Source organism: Trachypithecus francoisi, unplaced genomic scaffold (genome assembly GCF_009764315.1).
Source record: "Trachypithecus francoisi isolate TF-2019V2 unplaced genomic scaffold, Tfra_2.0 Lachesis_group11, whole genome shotgun sequence".
Taxonomy (NCBI): Eukaryota; Metazoa; Chordata; class Mammalia; order Primates; family Cercopithecidae; genus Trachypithecus; species Trachypithecus francoisi.
Genome location: NW_022681456.1, coordinates 98,635,464 through 98,657,356, shown reverse-complemented (window position 1 = coordinate 98,657,356; position 21,893 = coordinate 98,635,464). Strand labels below are relative to the sequence as shown.

Below are 21,893 nucleotides of genomic sequence, written 5' to 3'. Positions count from 1 at the left end.
GACCATCCTGGCGAACATGGTGAAACCCTGTCTCTACTAAAAATACAAAAATTAGCCAGGTGTGGTGGTGCATGCCTGTAATCCAAGCTACTCAGTAGTCTGAGGCAGGAGAATTGCTTGAACCCGGGAGTTGGAGGTTGCAGTGAGCTGAGATCGCACCACTGCACTCCAGCCTGGGCAACAGAGAGACACTCCATCTCCAAAAAAAAAAAAAATTTATATATATATATATATATATATATATGCCACACAAAGATCACTAACTGATAATTTAGTTGATAACTGTTTTCTAGTTTAGTTATCAAAGCGTGGTGTGAACAAAATGCTGAGTGTCACACTGGCATTACAAATAGGCCCAAAATTTTGAGCTTTTAACGAGATCAAGAAACATTTTATGAGATTTAACTCAATATGCCTTAACACATCCATGAGGTAGTTAAGTAAACAGTACTACACATTTTAAAACATAGCAAACAGAAGCATGGGTAATTGACATACTCATACTTTAAGCAATAAGAATTAAAAGAAACCACAGAAGCTTGGGGCCTTCTCTCTAGCTCTACCCCAAAGAAAATGAACTTTAACTTTTTTTTTTTTTTTAAGCATCATATCGCTTAAAATTTTCTTCTTCTTCTTCTTTTTTTTTTTTACACTTGCTTATTAGTATAGTATCTCTTTCTAAAGCTGGTACCCTTTTCAGTAATGTGGTAAAAACTGAGTATAACCCTTAATTCAAGCTAGGCCTCTGCTTCTACCTGAATTGGTACAAAATCAAGACATTATCTTGTAGAACTAAAATTGTATTTGAAATTTTTATTTTAGGCTACAAAAACAAGCAAACAACAAGTAACTTGAAAACAGGTCTTGTCAAATGATGTAAATTCATCCTTTCCAGGGAAGCAGAAGGTAGATCCTACTACAAAGAAAAGATGCTTAGTTAATGGAGGTTAAATTTAAAAGTATAGTTAAATTCAGGCTAACTTATAAAAATCCTGTTTTATTCATCTCACTGTGGTGCCAGTAACTATACTGAGTCAGGTTACTTTACAGTTAACTATTTCACCTATAACACAATAATGCATTAACAATCTAATACAGTTATTGGGTGTGGTCATACTGGAAATTCTTAAATTCTTAACCATATAGTTGTCTTGCCCATTTTTTTTTTTCTTTCAGACCGAGTCTTGCTCAGCCACCCAGGCTGGAGTGCAGTGGCACGATCTCAGCTCACTGCAACCACCATCTCCTCAGTTCAAGCGATTCTCCCGTCTCAGCCTCCTGAGTAGCTGGGATTACAGGCACCCGCCATCATGCCCAGCTAATTTTTGTATTTTAGTAGAGATGGGGTTTCACCGTGTTAGTCAGGCTGGTCTTGAACTCCTGACCTCAGGTGATCTGCCTGCCTTAGCCTCTCAAAGTGCTAGGAATACAGGCGTGAGCCACTGCGCATGCCAGTTTTTTTTTTTTTTTTTAAACGATGAATTGTCTTAGTATAAGTCCCTGCATTTCTGTAACAAAGTAATGAAAGGCACAGCTAATCCAAGCAGACTTAACCCTATTCAACAGACAGCTGAAAAAATACTTTGCTTCCTCAAGCAAAAAATTTTGGGAAAAAAAAAACAGTGTTTCCTTTAACAGTTGTTAATTTTCATAGCTGTACTCCAAGAACTACATAAAAAGATTCCAGAAGAACCAAATTATTAGCAATGAATGAACATGTGTGACAGAATTTGTGCATTCAACATATCTGGCAGAAAAACTAGTGAAAATGCTAGCTAGAACAAATTCGTCTTTAAAATACCAGTTTCCTATCCTTTAAAACAAAAATTACCTAGTCTACCAAGAAAATACAAAAACATAAGGCAGTAAGTAAGAGTTGTGTTTAGGCTATTACAGTGCAGGTTATCCTCAAGGCCACATATATCCTGCTTCACTGCTGCTTGCATTCTGCTGGGTTTTGATCCTTCTTCGGGTCATAGTCTGGATCATTTCCCTCATCTCCTTCATCTACCCCTTCCTCATCAGCTTCTTCACCTTCACCTTCTTCACCATACTCATCATCATCATCTTCAGTAACTCCTCCAGTAAACTATAACACTGATCTTGGGATTATATGCTCACATAAAAAGTGACCAATTTTGAAGTCTGCAGCAAGGACAGCTTCAGCAGCATCATCCAGATCTCCACTCTCAGGAACTTCAGGAGGGGCAAGAAAATTAAAGAAAGAGTCATTGGAAACTGTTTTGGTCACAGTACGAATTGTCCCATGTACCTTGTGTTTCTGCTTCTTAATGTTTTCAAAGTGACATTCTTTCCTTTTTTCCAATCTATCTGGCCCCCTGTACAACCCATAATTTCTGGTCCATCAAAAGAAAAGGGATCAGAATTATCTGGTTCTGGTTCTAACCTCATCCTACATGTCTTTGTCAGCACTTCATGTGTAAAATATTCACTGGGTTCAAAGTGAAATTCTAAGACAAAACTCTTCGGCTGGCCAGCATCTGAGAACTTCACTTTAGTATCTTTGAAATGCTTCAGAATAGGTTCATCATGTTCCTGAAGCATATAACTGAGTAAGTCAACATTCTTAAAAACAGGTAACCAAAATTCAGGAATTCCTTTGGGGGTCTTCTTTTTCTTCATCCTTTTTCTCATCTTCAGTCTTGGCCTTTTCTTTCAACTCCTCTGAAATCTCATCTTCTTCATCTGGTTTCCATTCACATTCTTCCTCCATAGGTTCATAAATTGCATTAATAATCATAAATTGCTTATCAAATAGAGGCTGATAGAGAACAGCATACTTTCTTTCAAGACTGTGAACTTCCTCATATAATTTGGCTTCTATCTGTGCACTTATGCAGGTTTTTGAGAGTATTCACTCCTCTTTTAACTACCCTAGCTAGGCAGGTTGTCAATGTCTGCCATGTTGTAAGAACTCAAATATCAGAGGCTAGTATGGGGAGCCAGGCGGGTGGAGCTGTGCAGGCAGTGACTCAGGGTAGCAGCGGTGGTGGGAGGAGCAAGAGGCAGCGCTGCAAGCAGATGGCGCTAACAAAGGAGACCCCATCTCTGAAAACGAAAACAAACCCTTAATTTCACCAACCCGAGATAATTCCTAAAATTTGGCATTGAACTAGGCATTTTTCTATGCATCTATAACACATAGATGCCTGTACTACATATCTTTAAAAATCAGATGCTATACCTATTTTGGAATCATTTCTTAAATCATGTAACAAATAACTTTCTACCTCATACATTATCAGTCTGAAGATTTGCATAGTATTTTACTTTTTAGATATACCCTTATTTGTTGGGCCAGTCTCCTACTACTGGATAGTTTGTTTTCTGTTACACATAAAAGCTGTGATGGACTACCTGTATCTATCTTTGGGGCTTGTGTCCAAGTAAACACTGAGGATAAATTTGTAGAAGTAAGTTTATTAGATTAAAGAATATAACATCCTTAGAATCTTTCATTACATATTGCATATTGTTAGCATATTGTACTGTTTTACTACTAGCAAGAACAACCATTTCTCTAAAAACATCTTTTTATGCTGAAATAATTATAGACTCACAGGAAGTTGCAGGGTGATGTACAGGGAAGTCCCACGCACCCTCCACTGTGTACCCTTTCCCCAGCTTCCCCCACTGTTGGACATCTTGCATAACTACAGTACAATAACAAAGTGAGAAAATGGACATGGGTACAATCCACAGAGCTTGTTCAGATTTATACGTTAACTCATTTGTGTGTTTGTGTGTGTGTGTGCGTGTGTGTAGTTCTATATACTTTAGTATAACCGAGATGGTCTTCATATGGTCAACTCCGTAAAGAGAGTATTTATCAGACTAATTATTGAATGGTTATATATATGGCATATTGAAAAAAGTAAAGATGACCACAAATGGGCCTTTAAAGAGTTTAGTGGGTAAAGTAGGTCAAGATAATACTGGGCTTGATTAGGCTGCAAAAGTATAACTTTTATTTAAATACTACTTATTGTTATATATAATTCATATTCAGAAAAGTACATATAGCGTATATGCACACTTTATAAATAGTTAATGAACCAATTATCTGTGTCTACCTAATGAAGCGTTTCAGACATTGAAGAGAGACCACTGACATTTATTTCAGGGTTTGGGAGAGCTCCACATTTAAGAAGGCATTTGAATTGGGCTCTGAATAAAATTTGAGAAGCCAGTAATGAGAGGGTGTTTCAGGCTTGGGAACAGCAAAGAATAATGCAAGAATAATGTTTTTGGAGAACAGCATGTATAGTGATGTGACATAATAGGAGATAAGACAGGAAGGGTGTCTAGGAACAAGACTGTAGATACAGAGTCTTTTCTGTCTTGCTCTGTCGCCTACTCTGGAGTGCAGTGGCGCGATCTCAGCTCACTGCAACCTCCACCTCCCAAGTTCAAGTGATTCTCCTGCCTCACCCTCCCCAGTAGCTGGGACTACAGGCGTGTGCCACCACGCCTGGCTAATTTTTTTTTTTTTGTATTTTTATTAGAGATGGGGTTTCACCGTGTTAGCCAGGATGGTCTCGATCTCATGAACTCGTGATCCACTTGCCTTGGCCTCCCAAAATGCTGGGATTACAGACGTGAGTCACCGCATCCAGCCGCCCCCACCTTTTTTTTTGAGAGTCTCACTCTATTGCCCAAGCTGGAGTGTAGTGGCGTGATCTCGGCTCACTGCAAACTCCGCCTCCTGGGTTCAAGCGATTCTCTTATCTCAGCCTCCTGAGTAGCAGGGATTACAGGCGCGCACTACTATGCCCGACTAATTTTTTGTATTTTTAATAGAGATGCAGTTTCACCATGCTGGCCAGGCTGGTCGCGAACTCCTGACCTTGTGATCCGCCTGCCTCGGCCTCCCAAAGTGCTGGGATTACAGGCATGAGCCACTGCGCCCAGCCGAAATTCTTATCTATTAAGCAATTACTCCTCATTCTCCTCTCCTCCAGCCCTGGTAACCTCTAATTTAATTAATTAATTAATTTATTTTGAGACAGAGTCTCACTTTATTGCCGAGGCTGGAATGCAGTGGCAGTCTGGGCCAATCTCTGCCTCCCAGGCTCAAGCAATCATCCTGCCTCAGCCTCCTGAGTAGCTGGGACTACAGGTGCCCCACACCTGGCTAATTTTTGTATTTTTTTGTATTTTTAGTAGAGACTGGGTTTCACCATGTTGGCCAGGCTAGTCTTGAACTCCCGACCTCAGGTGATCTGCCCGCCTCGGCCTCCCAAAGTGTTGGGATGACAGGTGTGAGCCAAATTTACTTTCTGTGTCTGAATTTGCCTATTGTAGATACTTCATATAAATTGAATCATTCAGTATTTGCCCTTTTGTGCTTGGCTTACTTCTGTTAGCATAATATTAGACTACTACCTTTTACCTGAGCTACTATAAAAAGGTACTCAATAGTGGTTGTAAAAATAGAGAGGAAGGGATGATTTGGGAAGGCATTATAAAGGTATTTGTAGAATTCAACTGGACTTGAATTTGAAAAAGATAATACCAGGGTTTCTAGTTATTAAACAAGATAGGAAACATAAGGTGCTCAGTAACTATATCAAGAGATTTTTATTTGTCTAAGGCCGGGCGTGGTGGCTCATGCCTGTAATCCCAACACTTTGGGAGGCTGAGGCGGGCAAGTCATGAGGTCAAGAGATCGAGACCATCCTGGCCATTGTGGTGAAACCCCGTCTCTACTAAAAATACAAAAATTAGCTGGGCATGGTGGCGCATACCTGTAGTCCCAGCTACTTGGGAGGCTGAGGCAGAAGAATCACTTGAACCCGGGAGGCAGAGGTTGCAGTGAGCCAAGAGCCCACCACTGCATTCCAGCCTGGGCAACAGAGCGAGACTCCGTCTCAAAAAAAAAAAACAAAAACAAAAACAACAACAAAAAGAGATTTAATTTGTCTAAAGCAAGACTAGGGCTGGGCACGGGTGGCTCACGCCTGTCATCCCAGCACTTTGGGAGGTCAAGGCGGGTGGATCACTTGAGGTCAGGAGTTGGAGACAAGCCTGGCTAACAAGCTATGCTTATTTATTTACATATTGTCTGTGGCTGCTTATGTGCTTAATGGTAGAGTTGAGTAGTTGCAGCAGAGACTGTATGACCTGAAAAGCCTAAAATACTATGTGACCCTTTATGGAAAAAGTTTGCCAACCTCTACTTCAGATTGTGAATCAATGGAAATAAATATAAGGCACTGTTTCCTATTCTCAAGGAGCTTATATTCTAGTTGAGGAAAACTAGGGCAGAGAAAAGGTGCTTAGCAATTCTTAGTTAACTGTTGTTTTATGTCAGAACATGTATTATATTTACAAATATATATATATACACATACCTATCATTTAATGATTCCTTTTCCCATTTAAAAAAATTAGAGAAACTAGTTCATAATGAGTTGAATTAGAACACATTGTAATGGGAATAAATGAAATTGTTTATCTGAGGCTTTCTCAGAAAATAAGATGAACTTAAAGCTCTAGAAAGACTTCTAACTTGTATCTTCTTTCCCCTTTCATAATGCCAGAAACCATATACTTCATTGCCTTTCAGATGCGGTGGTGCTAGAATTTGTTATATTTTCCATGAGACTTTTGGGCGAACCTTAGAATCTGTCGATCCACTTGGTGGCCTTAACACTATTGATATTTTGACTGCCATTAGAAATGCTACTGTGAGTATGCTTAGCTTTTTAGACTGTAAAAAAAATGAGGTTAAAGTTTTTCTTACCCATATACTATGTCTTTTTAAACTTAATTATACAGTTTATTTTGCTCTCATATTTGAAATTAAAAAGCATTTTGCATGAAACATACAAAAAATGTGACTTAACCTTTGGGAAGAACTGAAATTACATATATAATAAGAGTTCTAAGTTTTATTTTCTCAGGGTCCTCGTCCTGCTTTATTTGTGCCTGAGGTTTCATTTGAGTTACTGGTGAAGCGGCAAATCAAACGTCTAGAAGAGCCCAGCCTCCGCTGTGTGGAACTGGTTCATGAGGAAATGCAAAGGATCATTCAGCACTGTAGCAATTACAGTACACAGGTAACGGAGAGAAATGTAACAGGTTTCACGTAAACTAGAACATGAAGTGGTGGTCTCTTTCACTGGGTGGAAGGAAATGTGTAAGATGGGATACAAGGTAAAATCTGTAGTTCCCTTACCTGAAAGTGATTTGAAATAGGATTCTTAAATGTAGGCTCCAAATCTAATTCAGTATTTCTGTGATCATTAAATAAAAGAAAATGACTGTTGGCCTGGCATGGTGGCTTATACATACAGTCTCAGCTATTTGGGAGGCTAAGGTGGGAGGATGACTTAGTGAGACTATGTCTTAAAAAGAAAAAAAACAAACTTACATTTTTCTTTCATCTACCATTTATAGGAATTGTTACGATTTCCTAAACTTCATGATGCCATAGTTGAAGTGGTGACGTGTCTTCTTCGTAAAAGGTTGCCTGTTACAAATGAAATGGTGAGCATAGATCATTGTAATTACTATTAGTAAAAGTTTAAATTTTTGCTTGACTGCTTTTTAATAAACATTATATGGTTACTTTAGAGTTTAGGCATAATGTTTTCCAGTGTATTGGGAGGAAAAAGAAGTTGAGTTTCAGTCAACTTTAAATTTATTAAAAGTTTAACTTATTAAAGTTAAATTTATTAACGTTTATTAAAATTAATAAATTAATTTATTAAAGTTAAATTTATTAAAAATTTAAAGGAAAAATTTTAATAATTCTGGTATAAAGTGTATTTTTTCTTCATATTTTAATCGTTAGCCTGCAGACATGGGTTTTCTTGAAAATAGATTTATGATTGAGGGGTGTGAATAGCTTTGCTGTATTATTTAGTACCACTGATCTTAACAGAAAATTAGTTCCATCTTTAGCATCAGTAAACTGAGCCTTTATAGCACACTCTTACTTTGAGGTACGTCGGAGTAATCTGGCCACTTCTGCAGTTTGCTTGTTATGACCTAATAACTCTAATATCATAGTTGCTTGCTACTATTCTGTGGGTTGCTGCTATCCACACAAATAAAAATGCTGAAATTGGCAGAAATATGGGATAAGCATTTAAAATTGCCCTTATGCCTCTAATTGTTGGCTGGGTTTTTGTTTTTTGTTTTTCTTTCTGATCACTAAAAGTGCATTTGGGTCCTTGGCTCAGGATGGTGAGCCCCGTGGAGGTTACTAAGAGTACAAAACCATCCTTGGAATGTAAGTGCTGCTGCTTGGCTGTTTCTTTAGTGAGGACACCCCTCAGATTCTGATGTCTAAGACTGAATATAGCACAGAATCATTGGACCTTCATTTTAATAGATCCTTTTTACCCAGTTCTGGACTGATAAGTGCCATTCTGATACCTGAGATTTGTTAGGACAGCACATAATAAAGGGCTTAAGTTTATTCTCTCTGTAACACTTAGTGGTGTGGTGGCTCATGCCTGTAATCCCAGCACTTTGGGAGGTCGAGGTGGGTGGATCACCTGAGGTTGGGAGTTGGAGACCAGCCTGGCTAACATGGAGAAACCCCGTCTCTACTAAAAATACAAAATTAGCCGGGCATGGTGGCGCATGCCTGTAATCCCAGCTCCTCGGGAGGCTGAGGCAGGAGAATCACTTGAACCCAGGAGGTGGAGGTTGCAGTGAGCCGAGATTGTGCCACTGCACTCCAGCCTGGGCAATAAGAGCGAAACTCCATCGCAAAAAACAAACAAAAAAAGACTTAGCAATTCTGTAGAGGGCTGGATAAATTAATTTTAACTTTTCTTTTTTATTTTCCTCTAAGGATTTTGAACTACATATAATATTTTAACTAGGTGCTTTATAGTTAAGGCTAACCAGTCACTACCTCAGGTCTTTAGATGTATCCTTTACCCAAATAAAGTTAACATTTTTAACTTATGCCTGGTTATGAACTTATTTTCTTATTGTTGAAAATGAACTTAAAAAGTGACATGGAATAGTGGATGATCTGAAGTTTTAATAGCAAAGTTGCATAAAGCATTGGAATTTAGATTTGCATCAAATAGATGACTATTTTTCCCTAACAGTAAAATACTTGTAGTTACTTTAATGTTATTGTTCCCTCTTAGAAATGCAGTTTTAGATGCTGAAATGTAAATAATTTTAAAGCTAGAGTAAATTATTGTTTGACATAAGATTTATCAGTTGGAATATAATTATCAAGTAATTTAGGCATGTTTCCTGTACTTTTTCGGTATTGTCTGTTTCGTAAGTTTTATATATAAATTTCTCAAAGTAAAATATGGTTGATGTATTTTTGTATATAGCCTAACTTACTTTTTTTCTAGGTCCATAACTTAGTGGCAATTGAACTGGCTTATATCAACACAAAACATCCAGACTTTGCTGATGCTTGTGGCCTAATGAACAATAATATAGAGGTAAATATAATTCTTACACTTTTTCACAGATAGAAAAATCTGTTGTAACTCAGTTATATCAAACTTATTTAGCACGGAGTAATGATAAAATAGACATGTGCCACATTAGTGCCTGTTGCATGCCAGGAAATATGCTGAGGGGATTACATTGTTGGCTGAATTCTCAAAACCACCTGGAGGCATTATTACTTTCTGCTTATGAAATTGAAATTCAGAAAGAATCTGAGAATTCATTGATTTGGTGTGACTGGCTCTATTTTGGTAACTTATAGTTTATACAGGGGAAGTGTGTACAACAAAGTGTTTAAAATTGTTTTCATTTGGCTCTGAAAGCTGTGAAGGAAACACTCAAGAATTGACCAACTTAGCATAAATTTGGAAAAGCAGAGTGCTTTTTTCACCAGTACTGGGGTGGCTGCATTTCATGGATCTTTTCTTTCCTTTTGATGTTAATGTAACAAATTGAATAAGATCTCAGATGGAGCCAAGGCTGGTGGACAGAGCAATTTATCCAGAAGCCATTTTTTTCCTCTGCCACTTTTCTCCAAAAATAGTACATTTTTCTGTTACTCCCTAATTCAGTAAGACCTCAGAGTCCCCTTCTATATCAAATTTCCTCTTCTGCATATGCATGGTGAGAAAATTGTAAATATGCAATTCAGAAGCTGGAAGGGATCCTGTGTTACTGACTTCAATTCCGGTTAAAACAGATGGGGTGGCCAGGCATGGTGGCTCACACCTGTAATCCCAGCACTTTGGGAGGCCAAGGCAGGTGGATCACCTGACTTCAGGAGTTTGAGACCAGCCTGGCCAACATGGTAAAACCCCGTCTCTATTAAAAAATACAAAAAATTAGCCAGGGTTGGTGGCAGGTACCTGTAATCTGAGCTACTAGGGAGGCTGAGGCAGGAGAATCACTTGATCCCGGGAGGTGGAAGCTGCAGTGAGCTGAGATTGTGCCATTGCACTCCAGCCTGGGCAACAAGAGCAAAACTCTGTCTCCAAAAAAAAAAAAAACTGGGGAGCTTGAGGTTTACAGATAGCATTTATTCCTTTGGTGCTTGTTTTGCAGGGCACTATTATAGGAAACAAGCACCTTCTTAACACAGGTATAGGGAACTCATTTTTGGTTACATAGCTGGGGGTGATTCCTGTTATCAGAAAAAATTCCAAAATGCATACATGAGTAGGCTCTTCAAAACACGCTAGATAACAGTTATGTTAAAAATTAGCATGTAGACACTTAAAAGGATTTAGTTCTTTTTGCACTGAAACTAACATCATGAAAAACTTGTGTTTGTGGTAGTTTTGTTATACTGACAAGGTCATATGTGATATGATTTCAGATTAGTATTTTTCTACAAATGAATAGGTTTGTGGTTATAATGACTGTGCCAGAGAACTTTATGTGGATATTTTCATTTAATCTTTACCATAACCCTGAGGGCAGATCATGTCATTAACAGATTAGGACACTAGGGCTTCAAAAGAGTTGGTAAGCTGTCCAGTTAGCAATGCAGGTACACCAGGTCTGCTGGGGTCTGGGAGCAGCTCAGATCATAACTGGTTAGTAACAGTCTAGGGTGAGAATTTGAGATACCGTGCCTTTTGCTTTGTATCCCTGTTCAAAACGTACATTTTATCATGCTAATTTTTTATTTTGAAGATTGTTAATATCTATACTTTTACTGTTATTTTTTATTACTGAATACCCTCCCATGAAAAAATAAAATTGGGCCAAGTTTCTGGCAAAAAAAAAATTTTTTTTTTTTTTTTTGATCAATAAAAGTTTTATTACCTGGCCCAAGTAGGGAGGACCCTGGGCGTATGCTCCAAGGCACTGTCCCCTGAGGGAGAGTGACAGGAGAGTTTCACAGGGCGATGGAGGGGAGAGGATGCGTCTTCGCGTGTGGAGGAGGGATCCCAGAGGTCCAGGCGCAGTAACAAGAAAGGTCACTTGGGTTCATCTATAAGTTGCTAGGGTCTGCTGGGACCTGGTTTGAACCAAGTGGGTGACTGCATTCTAAACAGGGCTTGGAAGAAACCAAAAAAATTTCTTACACATGGAACATCATTGTGGGCTGGGTGCGGTGGCTCACGCCTGTAATCCCAGCACTTTGGTAGGCTGAGGCAGGCTGATCACCTGAGGTCAGGAGTTCAAGACTAGCCTGGCTAACATGGCGAAACTGTCTCTACTAAAAATACAAAAATTATCCAGGGGTGGTGGGTGCCTGTAATCCCAGCTACTAGGGAGGCTGAGGCAGGGAGAACCGATTGAACCCGGGAGGCGGAGGTTGCAGGGAGCCAAGATCATGCCATTGCACTCCAGCCTGGGCAACATAGCGAGACTCCATCTCAACAAAAAACAAAAACAAAAGCATTGTGAAGCTTTGTTAACTTATAGTTTTTTGCAAGTTGAACTGTGTTCATGAAATACTTTCTACTTAGGAGCAATTTTGACTTTAACCTAAATAGTTTCTACTGTATTTGTTGCTGCCTGTGAGAGATCCACCATTAACATCTACAGATTTCTGTATCTTCATCATCTTTTTTTTTTTAAAGACAGTCTCACTCTGTCGCCCAGGCTGGAGTGCAGTGGCGTGAACTCTGCTCACTGCAACCTCCGCCTCCTGGGTTCCAGCAGTTCTCCTGCTACAGCTGGGATTACAGGTGTGCACCACCATGCCCGGCTAATTTTTATATTTTTAGTAGAGACAGGGTTTCACTATTTTGGCCAGGCTGCTCTTGAACTGACCTCAAGTGATCTGCCCACCTTGGCCTCCCAAAGTGCTGGGATTACAAGCATGAGGCACTATGAGGCACTGTGCCTGGCCAATATTTTCATAATCTTTTACCTATCTATCTTGGTGCTTGGATATAGCAGATGCTCGGGACATTCTAATTTGAATTTAACAGTCTCTTTAGCTTTGTACAAGTTACTTTGATAATATTAGCAAATTAGAACAGTGGGCAATTGATCAGTCTGTTAAATTAGCCGGGTTACAGAAAGGACTTTCAGTTGTCAACACTATTTCCTGGAGATAGGATAAAGAAATGGAACATTTTTATAGGATAACATCAACCACAGATACTTCTTCAAGATACGGTTTTATGAGGGGAGTTGTCTGAATTTAACACAAAGGTGTTCAGGTTAGAGTGACTTTTAAAGTCTTTGTGGGGTTTTCTGTGATCTCTGGACTTCAAATTCCACATGGTATGTTGAAGGCTTATGTTCCACATTTATGTGAGGACAGGAAAGGGGGAGAAGATGTCACTCTGTTGCCCCTCATTTGAGAATCTCCAGTACAGGAAGCCACTGTTACTGACACTGTATTGTATCCTTCAGGTGTGTGGGCAGAAAAAAAAAGATTGAGAAGCTTTGGGTTAAATGATTTATTTATTTTAAAATATGATAATTATGGCATGAGTCCCAACAGTGAGAGGATGTATCTCTAAGTTACTCCACACTTTTCAATTAACATGAACATTTTTTAGTAGGCATATATCTCAACACTTGGATAATCACTTTTGTTCTGCTCGATTGTGTTTCTTAGGAACAAAGGAGAAACAGGCTAGCCAGAGAATTACCTTCAGCTGTATCACGAGACAAGGTAAAAAAAAAGTCTTAAATGCATATTCCCAATACCTAAAGATAGATTGATGAGCTCAGAATATTATTTTCTAGGAGTAATTGTTTCTTCTTTTCCTCCCTTTAACACTCCATTGGAACTGAGTAAAGACATACAAGTTTAAAATGGGGTTTGAGTGATTTAAAGATAATAGTATTTTGAATTCACTGACATACATGCTTAAAAGTAGGTTTAAGGGTTTATTTAAGCATTTAAGCATCAAGCTTTTTAAAAAAATTCAGTCAGTGACTTTATCAACTTTGTAAATAGTTGAAATGACTAAAGATTTTATTATAAGAGGGTTTCTTGGAAAACACAGTATACACAGAATAGAGTTTTTAATTACTAGTAATACTTATAATAGTTGTAATACTAAAGTGTGTATAAAAATCTTTTACCTTGACTTCTTTGCCAGAAAAGAATCTTATCAAATACCAAAAATAAAAATGAAGCTTTTGGATTTGGATTTTTATTATGTATTCATCTGAAGGAAACTTTTAACAAAGGTGACAATGGTGAAGGAAATAAGGCAGAATAAACAATTTTATCTCCCATGATTATTTTCATTTTTCATGTTATTTTACGATTTTGTTACAGAAGGGAAAAATTCACATTTATAGAGTGTTCCTGAATGCATTTTTGCATCCTTGATTTTTTCTTCCCCCCCTGCATTTTTTGCCTTTAGTCTTCTAAAGTTCCAAGTGCTTTGGCACCTGCCTCCCAGGAGCCCTCCCCTGCTGCTTCTGCTGAGGCTGATGGCAAGGTCTGTTCTGATTCTTAATCTAAGCCTGCATGCCTAGTTCTTTGGTACAACATAATCTTCTGGAAACAATACACTGAATAGAAGAATATTAATATGGGATACCGTGCTAAGGTCAGATCACTTTAGTCTAATATATATTTTAAAATTATATAACAATGCAATGCATACTTTATATTGTTGACATGCTTTTGCTTGCAATATAGAAGATGCACACAGAAAAAGAAGTAATTTAAAGAGGAAATTATCCTGCACTTTTTGAATTTCAACCCATTGGTATTTAAATTTTGCTTGTTAAATTGCATGTTTTAACATATCTTTCAACAGTTAATTCAGGACAGCAGAAGAGAAACTAAAAATGTGAGTCTCTTGCCTCAGAATGGAAATGTTGGTACCTTTGGTTCTCACTGAAACACTGTAACACCATTAAATAACCTGTTTGTGTAGTGGTATCTATTTGTCTGTGTTATGTTCTTAATGTTCCTTTTATCTAACCTGTGGAAGATGGCGTTAAACGTTTTAATTAGTAACAATAATAGGCTTTCTCACTGTTTTCTGTGACCTTCAAGAATAGTTTTAAATTTTGATAGGAAATTTAACATATTTTGATAGGAAACTCAGAGATTTCCTAGATTTCAGAGACGGAATTTTATTTTTGGACATTTCCTTTCCTCTTTAAAGATCTTGAGATCTGTTCAGCACTGATAGATAATCCTCTAATCTAATGCTTCTTTCTTATGCTTCCAGTTAGTTTGCACTTGTTACCCTATATATAGCTTCACATATGCTTCAGAAGCTTAAGCAAATTAAAAACAAACAGGGGGACTGTGAGAGTTTGAGACTGTTTTCAATTCTTGACAACCATTTTAGAGGAAAATTAAATAATGTATAAATTATTCAGACTCATTGCTATTTCAAGATTTTCTGCCATTTAGCTCCTTTCCTTAATTATCCAGATTTAAAGTTCTGAACTTGAGATAAAGGTTTATAAATGTCTTATCTTCTCTCAGCCCCACTGTGCTCAGATATTAAGCGAACCATCTAAATCACTGCACAAGTTTTATTTCATTCATGACATCACACTGAATGTGCTCACTCTCCTTAAGAGTTCATTTGGTATGTCATTCATGTATAAAAACCTAATTACTCATTTTTAAGTTAATGTGTAATATGTGTAACATAAATATACTACGTATATTTATAGTTCACCTTAACTGACATATTAAAGACAGATTTTAGCAAGTATTTTGATTCAGAATGCTACCCCAAACTACCATTTTTCTTACTGCCATAATCCTCTATTAAATTTTTATAATCCATTTTTAGATTGTAAGCTCTTAAAGAATAACTAAAAAAAAACCCTCTTAAATGTTGATGAATTATGTTTTTCCATTATGAAGTCATTTTTTACTTTTAGAAGTCAAGATTAATACATTTTCTAGAAAATAAGGTGTAAAAGCACTTGTGATTAATGTGATAGCACTAGATTTCTTTCCACAAATCCTTAAGAGTACAGAGGTTGAGGGGATTTCTGTTGTGTTTATCACATTCCACATTTGAAACAACTCATAGTGACTGTCAGCCTACGAATAGCAAATGTAGTCTTGCTTTTTGTTAAAGAGTTCTTATACCTTATGGCATTTTGTTGACTATAGGAATGTAAATTGACTTGAAATACATAAACTCTTAACTTCAGGGACATAAGTTCATGGAACTTTTAGAGTTTAACAGTGTTTATGATTACTTAAACTGAATGGCAGTTCTTTGTGCTTTTAACGAGTAGTTTTGATTTTAAGGGCAGCATATACTTTTTCTACAATTTAGCGTTTGAAGGGTGGGAGAAGAGGAATGATTTTGAAAAGTTAGCGAGCGAATGATAAAGAAAAAAGGAATTAAATAGAACATAAATTGGTTGATGCCTTGCAAACAACTTACAGCAGAACCTCTTATTTAGCTAGGTCAGGGTTTCAGTTATACATGCTACCTACTGTCTCCTTCTGACCTCATTATCTGTATGAATAAACTTCAGATGGGTACTGGATGTATATTGACTACTGTGAAATAAAATGAACTTTGTTTTAGTTAAGGTCAGATATGATATGGTTGGTATAGGTTTTGGAACATGTTTTTTCAGGTTGCATCTGGAGGTGGTGGGGTTGGAGATGGTGTTCAAGAACCAACAACAGGCAATTGGAGAGGAATGCTGAAAACTTCAAAAGCTGAAGAGTTATTAGCAGAAGAAAAATCAAAACCCATTCCAATTATGCCAGCCAGTCCACAAAAAGGTCATGCTGTGAATCTGCTGGATGTGGTAAGCCATGACAATTTGGTTTAGGTCTGATAAGATGACCAAGTTAGTAGGAAAATGATTAGACAGAAAGAACTAAAGTCTCAAAAACTTATATAACTTTCAGATGTTAAATGCTGTCATTTCAAAGTGTCACAAAAGTAACATTTTTCCCCCCCCATCCCTATTTAGCCAGTTCCTGTTGCACGGAAACTATCTGCTCGGGAACAGCGAGATTGTGAGGTTATTGAACGACTCATTAAATCATATTTTCTCATTGTCAGAAAGAATATTCAAGACAGGTTAGTATTACTTACTATAAATCACAGGCTCTAATACTGCTGGATGATTCTATGATCTGTTTTGAAAAATACATGTATTTTTAAAATTTTAGGTTTTTATTCTAAATCATCGAGTGGATTCTCTGATAGTCCTTTGGTAACTTGTAGCAAGACTCAGTTTGTTAACATAGAATGACTAGGACCTCATGTATCAGCTAGAAAAAGCTATTAAAATGAATCTTTTGTTCTATATGGCTGCCACATTTTGAGTCATTTAAGAAAATGGCTTTTTTCCTAAATTTTAATTTAGTAGTTTCATTAATTATTTTGGCTAGTAACACTGACTTGCCTTTTTAATTTAACTTGGTTTTCCAAAGTATCAAAACAAATGTCTTTTACTAAGAAATAAGTATACGGTTTCTCGTTCAGAATGTTTTTGCATGTGTCTACTCCCCTACTGCATCTTCTCCTTCATGTTGCCTGGTATGTCATTTTCATGCAGTAATAAGGAAAATACACATTTAGTTGTATGACGTGATCTATTAGAAAATATTCTGTATCCAGTTTTTGGTAATCTGTCAGCAGCTAAGATGAATTTTACTGCACAGAGTAATAAATATACTTCATATTGAAATAAATGATTTTGTCTGTAGAACCATTTATCTTTTTTGCTTGTAGACTTTTTAAACCTATAGCTTGTAGTAGAAATAATAGTTCCTAGTGTTTTACACTGTGGGCTTGAAAAAATTCCATTTGTCTCCTTCATTGCCCCCATCCCATGCAGAGGGTGTTTTTGTTTTGAGATGGAGTCTCGCTTTGTCGCTCAGGCTGGAGTGCAGTGGCACAGTCTTGGCCTACTTCAACCTCTGCCTTCGGGGTTCAAGCGATTCTCCTGCCTTAGCTTCCTGAGTAGCTGGGATAACAGGTGTGCAGCACCATGCCTGGCTGATTTTTGTATTTTTAGTAGAGACGGGTTTCACCATATTAGCCAGGCTGGTCTCGAACTCCTGACGTCAGGTGATTCACCTGTCTCGGCCTCTCAAAGTGCTGGGATTACAGGCGTGAGCCATCGCACCTGGCTCACTTAATGTTTTCAAGCCTCATCTGTATTGTAGTATGAATCAGTATAGTCATGCGCCACATAACATTTTTGTCAACACACAACATATTTGAATGTGTTCCCATTAGATTATAATACCATATTTTTGCTGTACATTTTCTATGTTTAGATACACGAATTCTTCCCATTGTATTACAGTTCCCTATTCAGTACAGTAACATGCTGTACATGTTTGTAGCCTAGGAGCAATAGGCTATCCCATATAGCTTAGGCATATCGTAGGCTGTACCATCTACATTTGTGTAAGGACTCTCTGTGGTGATCACGTAATGAAATCATCTAATAATGCATTTCTCAGAGCATATCCTTGTCATTAAGTGATGTATCTTTTTATCTGTGAATAATACTAGATTATAGATATACTGTGTTATCCATTCATCAGCTGATGTTTGTGTTTTTCTCACTTATTGGCTATTATGAATAAATGCCTATTGAAGAGTTTTGAAATAAGGATGATGGAAAGAAGGTAAAGTAGCTCAGCCTCTCGAGTAGCTGGGATCACAGGCATGTGCCACCGCGCTAAGCTAATTTTTGTAGTTTTAGTGCCGACGGGGTTTCACCATGTTGGCCATGCTGGTGTCAAACTCCTGGCCTCAAGCAATCCACCCGCCTCAGCCTCCTGAAGTGCTGGGATTACAGGCATGAGCCACTGGGCCTGGCCGAGAACTGCTTTTCTTAATGTTTAATTATAATTAAGCAAAAATATAAAGGGCGATTACACCATTAATGAAATATCCAAAGTAGTACAGTGTTCTTACTTAACTTTATTTCATGAGGTTATTTTCTAAGCCCAGATGATTAAAAGTAGAATTTTGGCTAAAATTCCGTAATTTGGTTTTGTTTGCAGTGTGCCAAAGGCAGTAATGCATTTTTTGGTTAATCATGTGAAAGACACTCTTCAGAGTGAGCTAGTAGGCCAGCTCTATAAATCATCCTTATTGGATGATCTGCTGACTGAATCTGAGGACATGGCACAGCGCAGGAAAGAAGCAGCTGATATGCTAAAGGTACTGTGAATCTTTGGAATTGTTATACTTGGGTAGTAGATAGAAACATAGAAATAGTGTTAAATGCAGTTTGATTATTGGATGTATATAGTCTTTATATTCTAGCTAGGCTTGTTTCCTATTGGTACTTGATAAAAATCTTTTTTTTTTTTTTGAGACGGAGTCTTGCTCTGTAGCCCAGGCTAGAGTGCAGTGGTGCCATCTCTCAGCTCACTGCAAGCTCCGCCTCCCGGGTTCACGCCATTCTCCTGCCTCAGCCTCCCGAGTAGCTGGGACCATAGGTGCCCGCCACTACGCCCGGCTGCTTTTTGGTATTTTTAGTAGAGACCGTGTTAGCTAGGATGGTCTTGATATCCTGACCTCATGATCTGCCCAGCTCAGCCTCCCAGAGTACTGGGATTAAGTGCTGGGATTACAGGCGTGAGCCACCTCACCCAGCCGGTACTTGATTAGATTCAAATTCCAGAGAAGATGTTGGTTAGTTATAAACCTACCACATATACATTGGAAAATCACCCTGCATAATTCAGATTAATTTCATAACTTTGTAATAGCATTTAAAATTTTTATTTCCTTTAATGCAGGCATTACAAGGAGCCAGTCAAATTATTGCTGAAATCCGAGAGACTCATCTTTGGTGAAGAGAACTATGTAATACTGAGACTTTGTTGACTCAAAACTTGCTAGTTACTGCCTACCTGAGTTGAATCTTATTTATGAACTCCTGTGTATTGCAGTGGTATGAATCTGCTCATGTGAAGACTGGCTATAAACTGAAAAGTGTATTCCATATTGCAGAACGAATCACACATTTAATCCAAATAATAAATGGCTGTTTCTAAAGTTTCCCAGTATATGTAAAATACATCAAGTCTGTCTTGTGACAGTTTCATCTGAACTTAAAAAGAACTGTTAATGTTCTAGCTGTGCAAAGCAGTTTGCCTGTGGATAAGATGACCTGTGTAATAATCTGTTAGTAGTCTCAAAGCTGCTGCCAGTCCTCCAAGAAGAAAGCGCCAAGAGAACATTTCATATGACTAGAATGCATGTACTATATAAGCTGATCTGGCTTTGAAAGATGTGAGTTGGCAAGTTCCTCACATAGTCATTGTATTCCACCTGTCCTGCAATTTAGTTTTTCTGAGCTTCTCTGCAGCCTTTGATGTGTTTTTAAGAAAGCTGAATGCACAAGAGGATCTGTGACACTGACATGGATGTGGTGTGCATACCGTGTAGTTACATAGCCCTTCCAATTCTGGGTCCATTTGCGCTAGCAAATTAAAATATGCTTTGATTCATATTTAAACCTGAAAGCTGGAATGTGTACATTAATTCCTACATTAAAAACAGCCATCTACCCTTGATTATCTAGAAAGACTTGGTAATGATGGCCAGTTCCTTTTAGGTTTTAGAAAATCAAATGATGACCTAAATTTCCCTTAATTTGAAATACAGTAGTAATTAAGGTATATCTCTCTAAAGCGGAGCACTTAAACCAGGCTCTAAGATTCACTTTGAGGTGGAACTTAAAACCAATGTACTGTATGTATGCACTGGTAATAGCTACTTTTGCTTCATACCAACAAAATGTATTAGAATAGTATGAAAGTACTGGAGGAGCTGAAAGAAACACCCAAGGCCAGGCGTGGTGGCTCACGCCTGTAATCCCAGCACTTTGGGAGGCCGAGGCAGGCAGATCACCTGAGGTCAGGAGTTGGAGACCAGCTTGACCAACACGGAGAAACCCTGTCTCTACTAAAAATACAAAATTAGCCCAGCGTGGTGGTGCATGCCTGTAATCCCAGCTACTCGGGAGGGTGAGGCAAGAGAATCACTTGAACCCGGGAGGTGGAGGTTGTGGTGAGCTAAGATCGTGCCATTGCACTCCAGCCTGGGCAACAAGAGCGAAACTCCATCTCAAAAAAGAAAAAAGAAAAACACCCCGATACACATACTCCTTCAGATTTAAGCTGCATTTATGGGGTAGTGATGAGGTTTAGAACGTATACATATTTTGTTAAAATTCCCCAGATGATTCTTGGTATGAACCACAACATTATAAATTTTAAGATATACTTAGAAATCCTTAAGACATCTAGCCCCATTTCTAATAGACAATACATTTATATTGCAGATAATTTTTTTTTTTTTTCAGTGTATGACCCGATATTTATGAAGGACTACTGGCAGGGAAAATATGAATATGTTAACTTTAGCTTATGGCATCAATTTACTAAGGAACAACAGGCTCACCAACTGATCTCACACATAAAAAACCCCACATCATCAGTCTGATCCAATATGGTACTACTTTGAATCTCTTACTAGTACCACCTTGAGAGAGGATACATGCTCCCAAAACGTTACCACACTTAAAAATCACTGCCATCATTAAGCATCAGTTTCAAAATTATAGCCATCCATGATTTACTTTTTCCAGATGACTACCATTATTCTAGTCTTTTGAATTTGTAAGGAAAACAAAAACAAAAATTTTTGATGCACTTTTCTCAAGCACATCAGATTTCAAATTGAAAATTAAAGACATACTATGGTAATGCACTTGCTAGTACTACACACTTTGTACAACAAAATCGGAGGCAAGAAACTTAATGGAAAGAGAAAAACCTTCCTTTGTTGGCCCTTAAACTGAATCAAGATCTGAAATGTAGAGATGATCTCTGACATTTATAACATACCTGTACTTGCTGTGTAAATAAAATTGCTGGTATGAAATGACATTAAAGTTTGTCAAAAAATGAATTCTTAACTTTTCTCCCAGAGAAAGGGAGAGAGAGAAAAGAAAGAGCTTTTTAATACCTAAATCTATTTTGGAACATAACTGTATAGAATACCAAACATTTTATAACTTTTTTCCTACCAGATTCTGACAGTTCACCAAGGTATTATAACATCGCCATTTTTGCGTATGAAGACAGTGACTTGCTCCAAGTAATCCAGGTAGTACATGGCTAGAATCTGAACACTAAAGCCATGCTCTGCTGCCTGTAAGGTTTTCAAAAGAAATCTGATTAATCATTTTGTATGTGATTCACTTGATCCTCAAGGCAACAGGGAGGCCACTGCCTTGATTTTTCAGATATGGAAATAGTTCTGGAGAATTAATTTGCCTCATGTTTGCAGAGCTAGCTCAGTCTTGATTCCAAATCCTTTAAGTTTGACCTGAAAACTTTCCTTACCTGGATACTTTTTGATATTCTCATATGATTGCATATTTGGTATAATTGCCTTTATTTTGGGGGTATAACTTTTTAATTTACCTCAAGTTGGAATCTGTTTGGGGGGAAAAGTTGAAACTTAAAACCAATTTAAATTTCTAAATTAAAAAAAACATTGCTA

At 37.7% G+C, this 21,893-nt stretch overlaps 1 protein-coding gene and 1 pseudogene across 11 annotated transcripts in view; one reads left to right on the top strand and one right to left on the bottom strand.

Annotated features, from left to right (window-relative positions):
• DNM1L (dynamin 1 like) overlaps positions 1–21,274 on the top strand; it is a 59,356-nt gene extending 38,082 nt beyond the window's left edge. For 4 of the 10 annotated variants that reach the window (XM_033222457.1, XM_033222455.1, XM_033222464.1 and 1 more), the window contains 11 exons: positions 6,590–6,710; positions 6,927–7,082; positions 7,423–7,512; positions 9,357–9,449; positions 13,004–13,060; positions 13,764–13,841; positions 14,166–14,198; positions 15,973–16,149; positions 16,318–16,427; positions 18,374–18,533; positions 19,118–21,274. In XM_033222457.1, coding sequence (XP_033078348.1) covers positions 6,590–6,710; positions 6,927–7,082; positions 7,423–7,512; positions 9,357–9,449; positions 13,004–13,060; positions 13,764–13,841; positions 14,166–14,198; positions 15,973–16,149; positions 16,318–16,427; positions 18,374–18,533; positions 19,118–19,174 — 1,132 coding nt within the window. In that variant the 3' untranslated portion in view covers positions 19,175–21,274. The remainder of the gene's footprint in view (positions 1–6,589; positions 6,711–6,926; positions 7,083–7,422; positions 7,513–9,356; positions 9,450–13,003; positions 13,061–13,763; positions 13,842–14,165; positions 14,199–15,972; positions 16,150–16,317; positions 16,428–18,373; positions 18,534–19,117) is intronic. The other 6 variants (XM_033222461.1, XM_033222459.1, XM_033222458.1 and 3 more) reach the window with 3 other exon arrangements.
• On the bottom strand, positions 789–4,567 carry LOC117090310 (annotated as a pseudogene). The gene is made up of 2 exons (XR_004439969.1): positions 1,923–4,567; positions 789–913 (listed from the first exon to the last, which is right to left on the bottom strand). The product of XR_004439969.1 is annotated as a nucleosome assembly protein 1-like 1 (transcript).
• Positions 21,275–21,893: the final 619 nt, after the last annotated feature.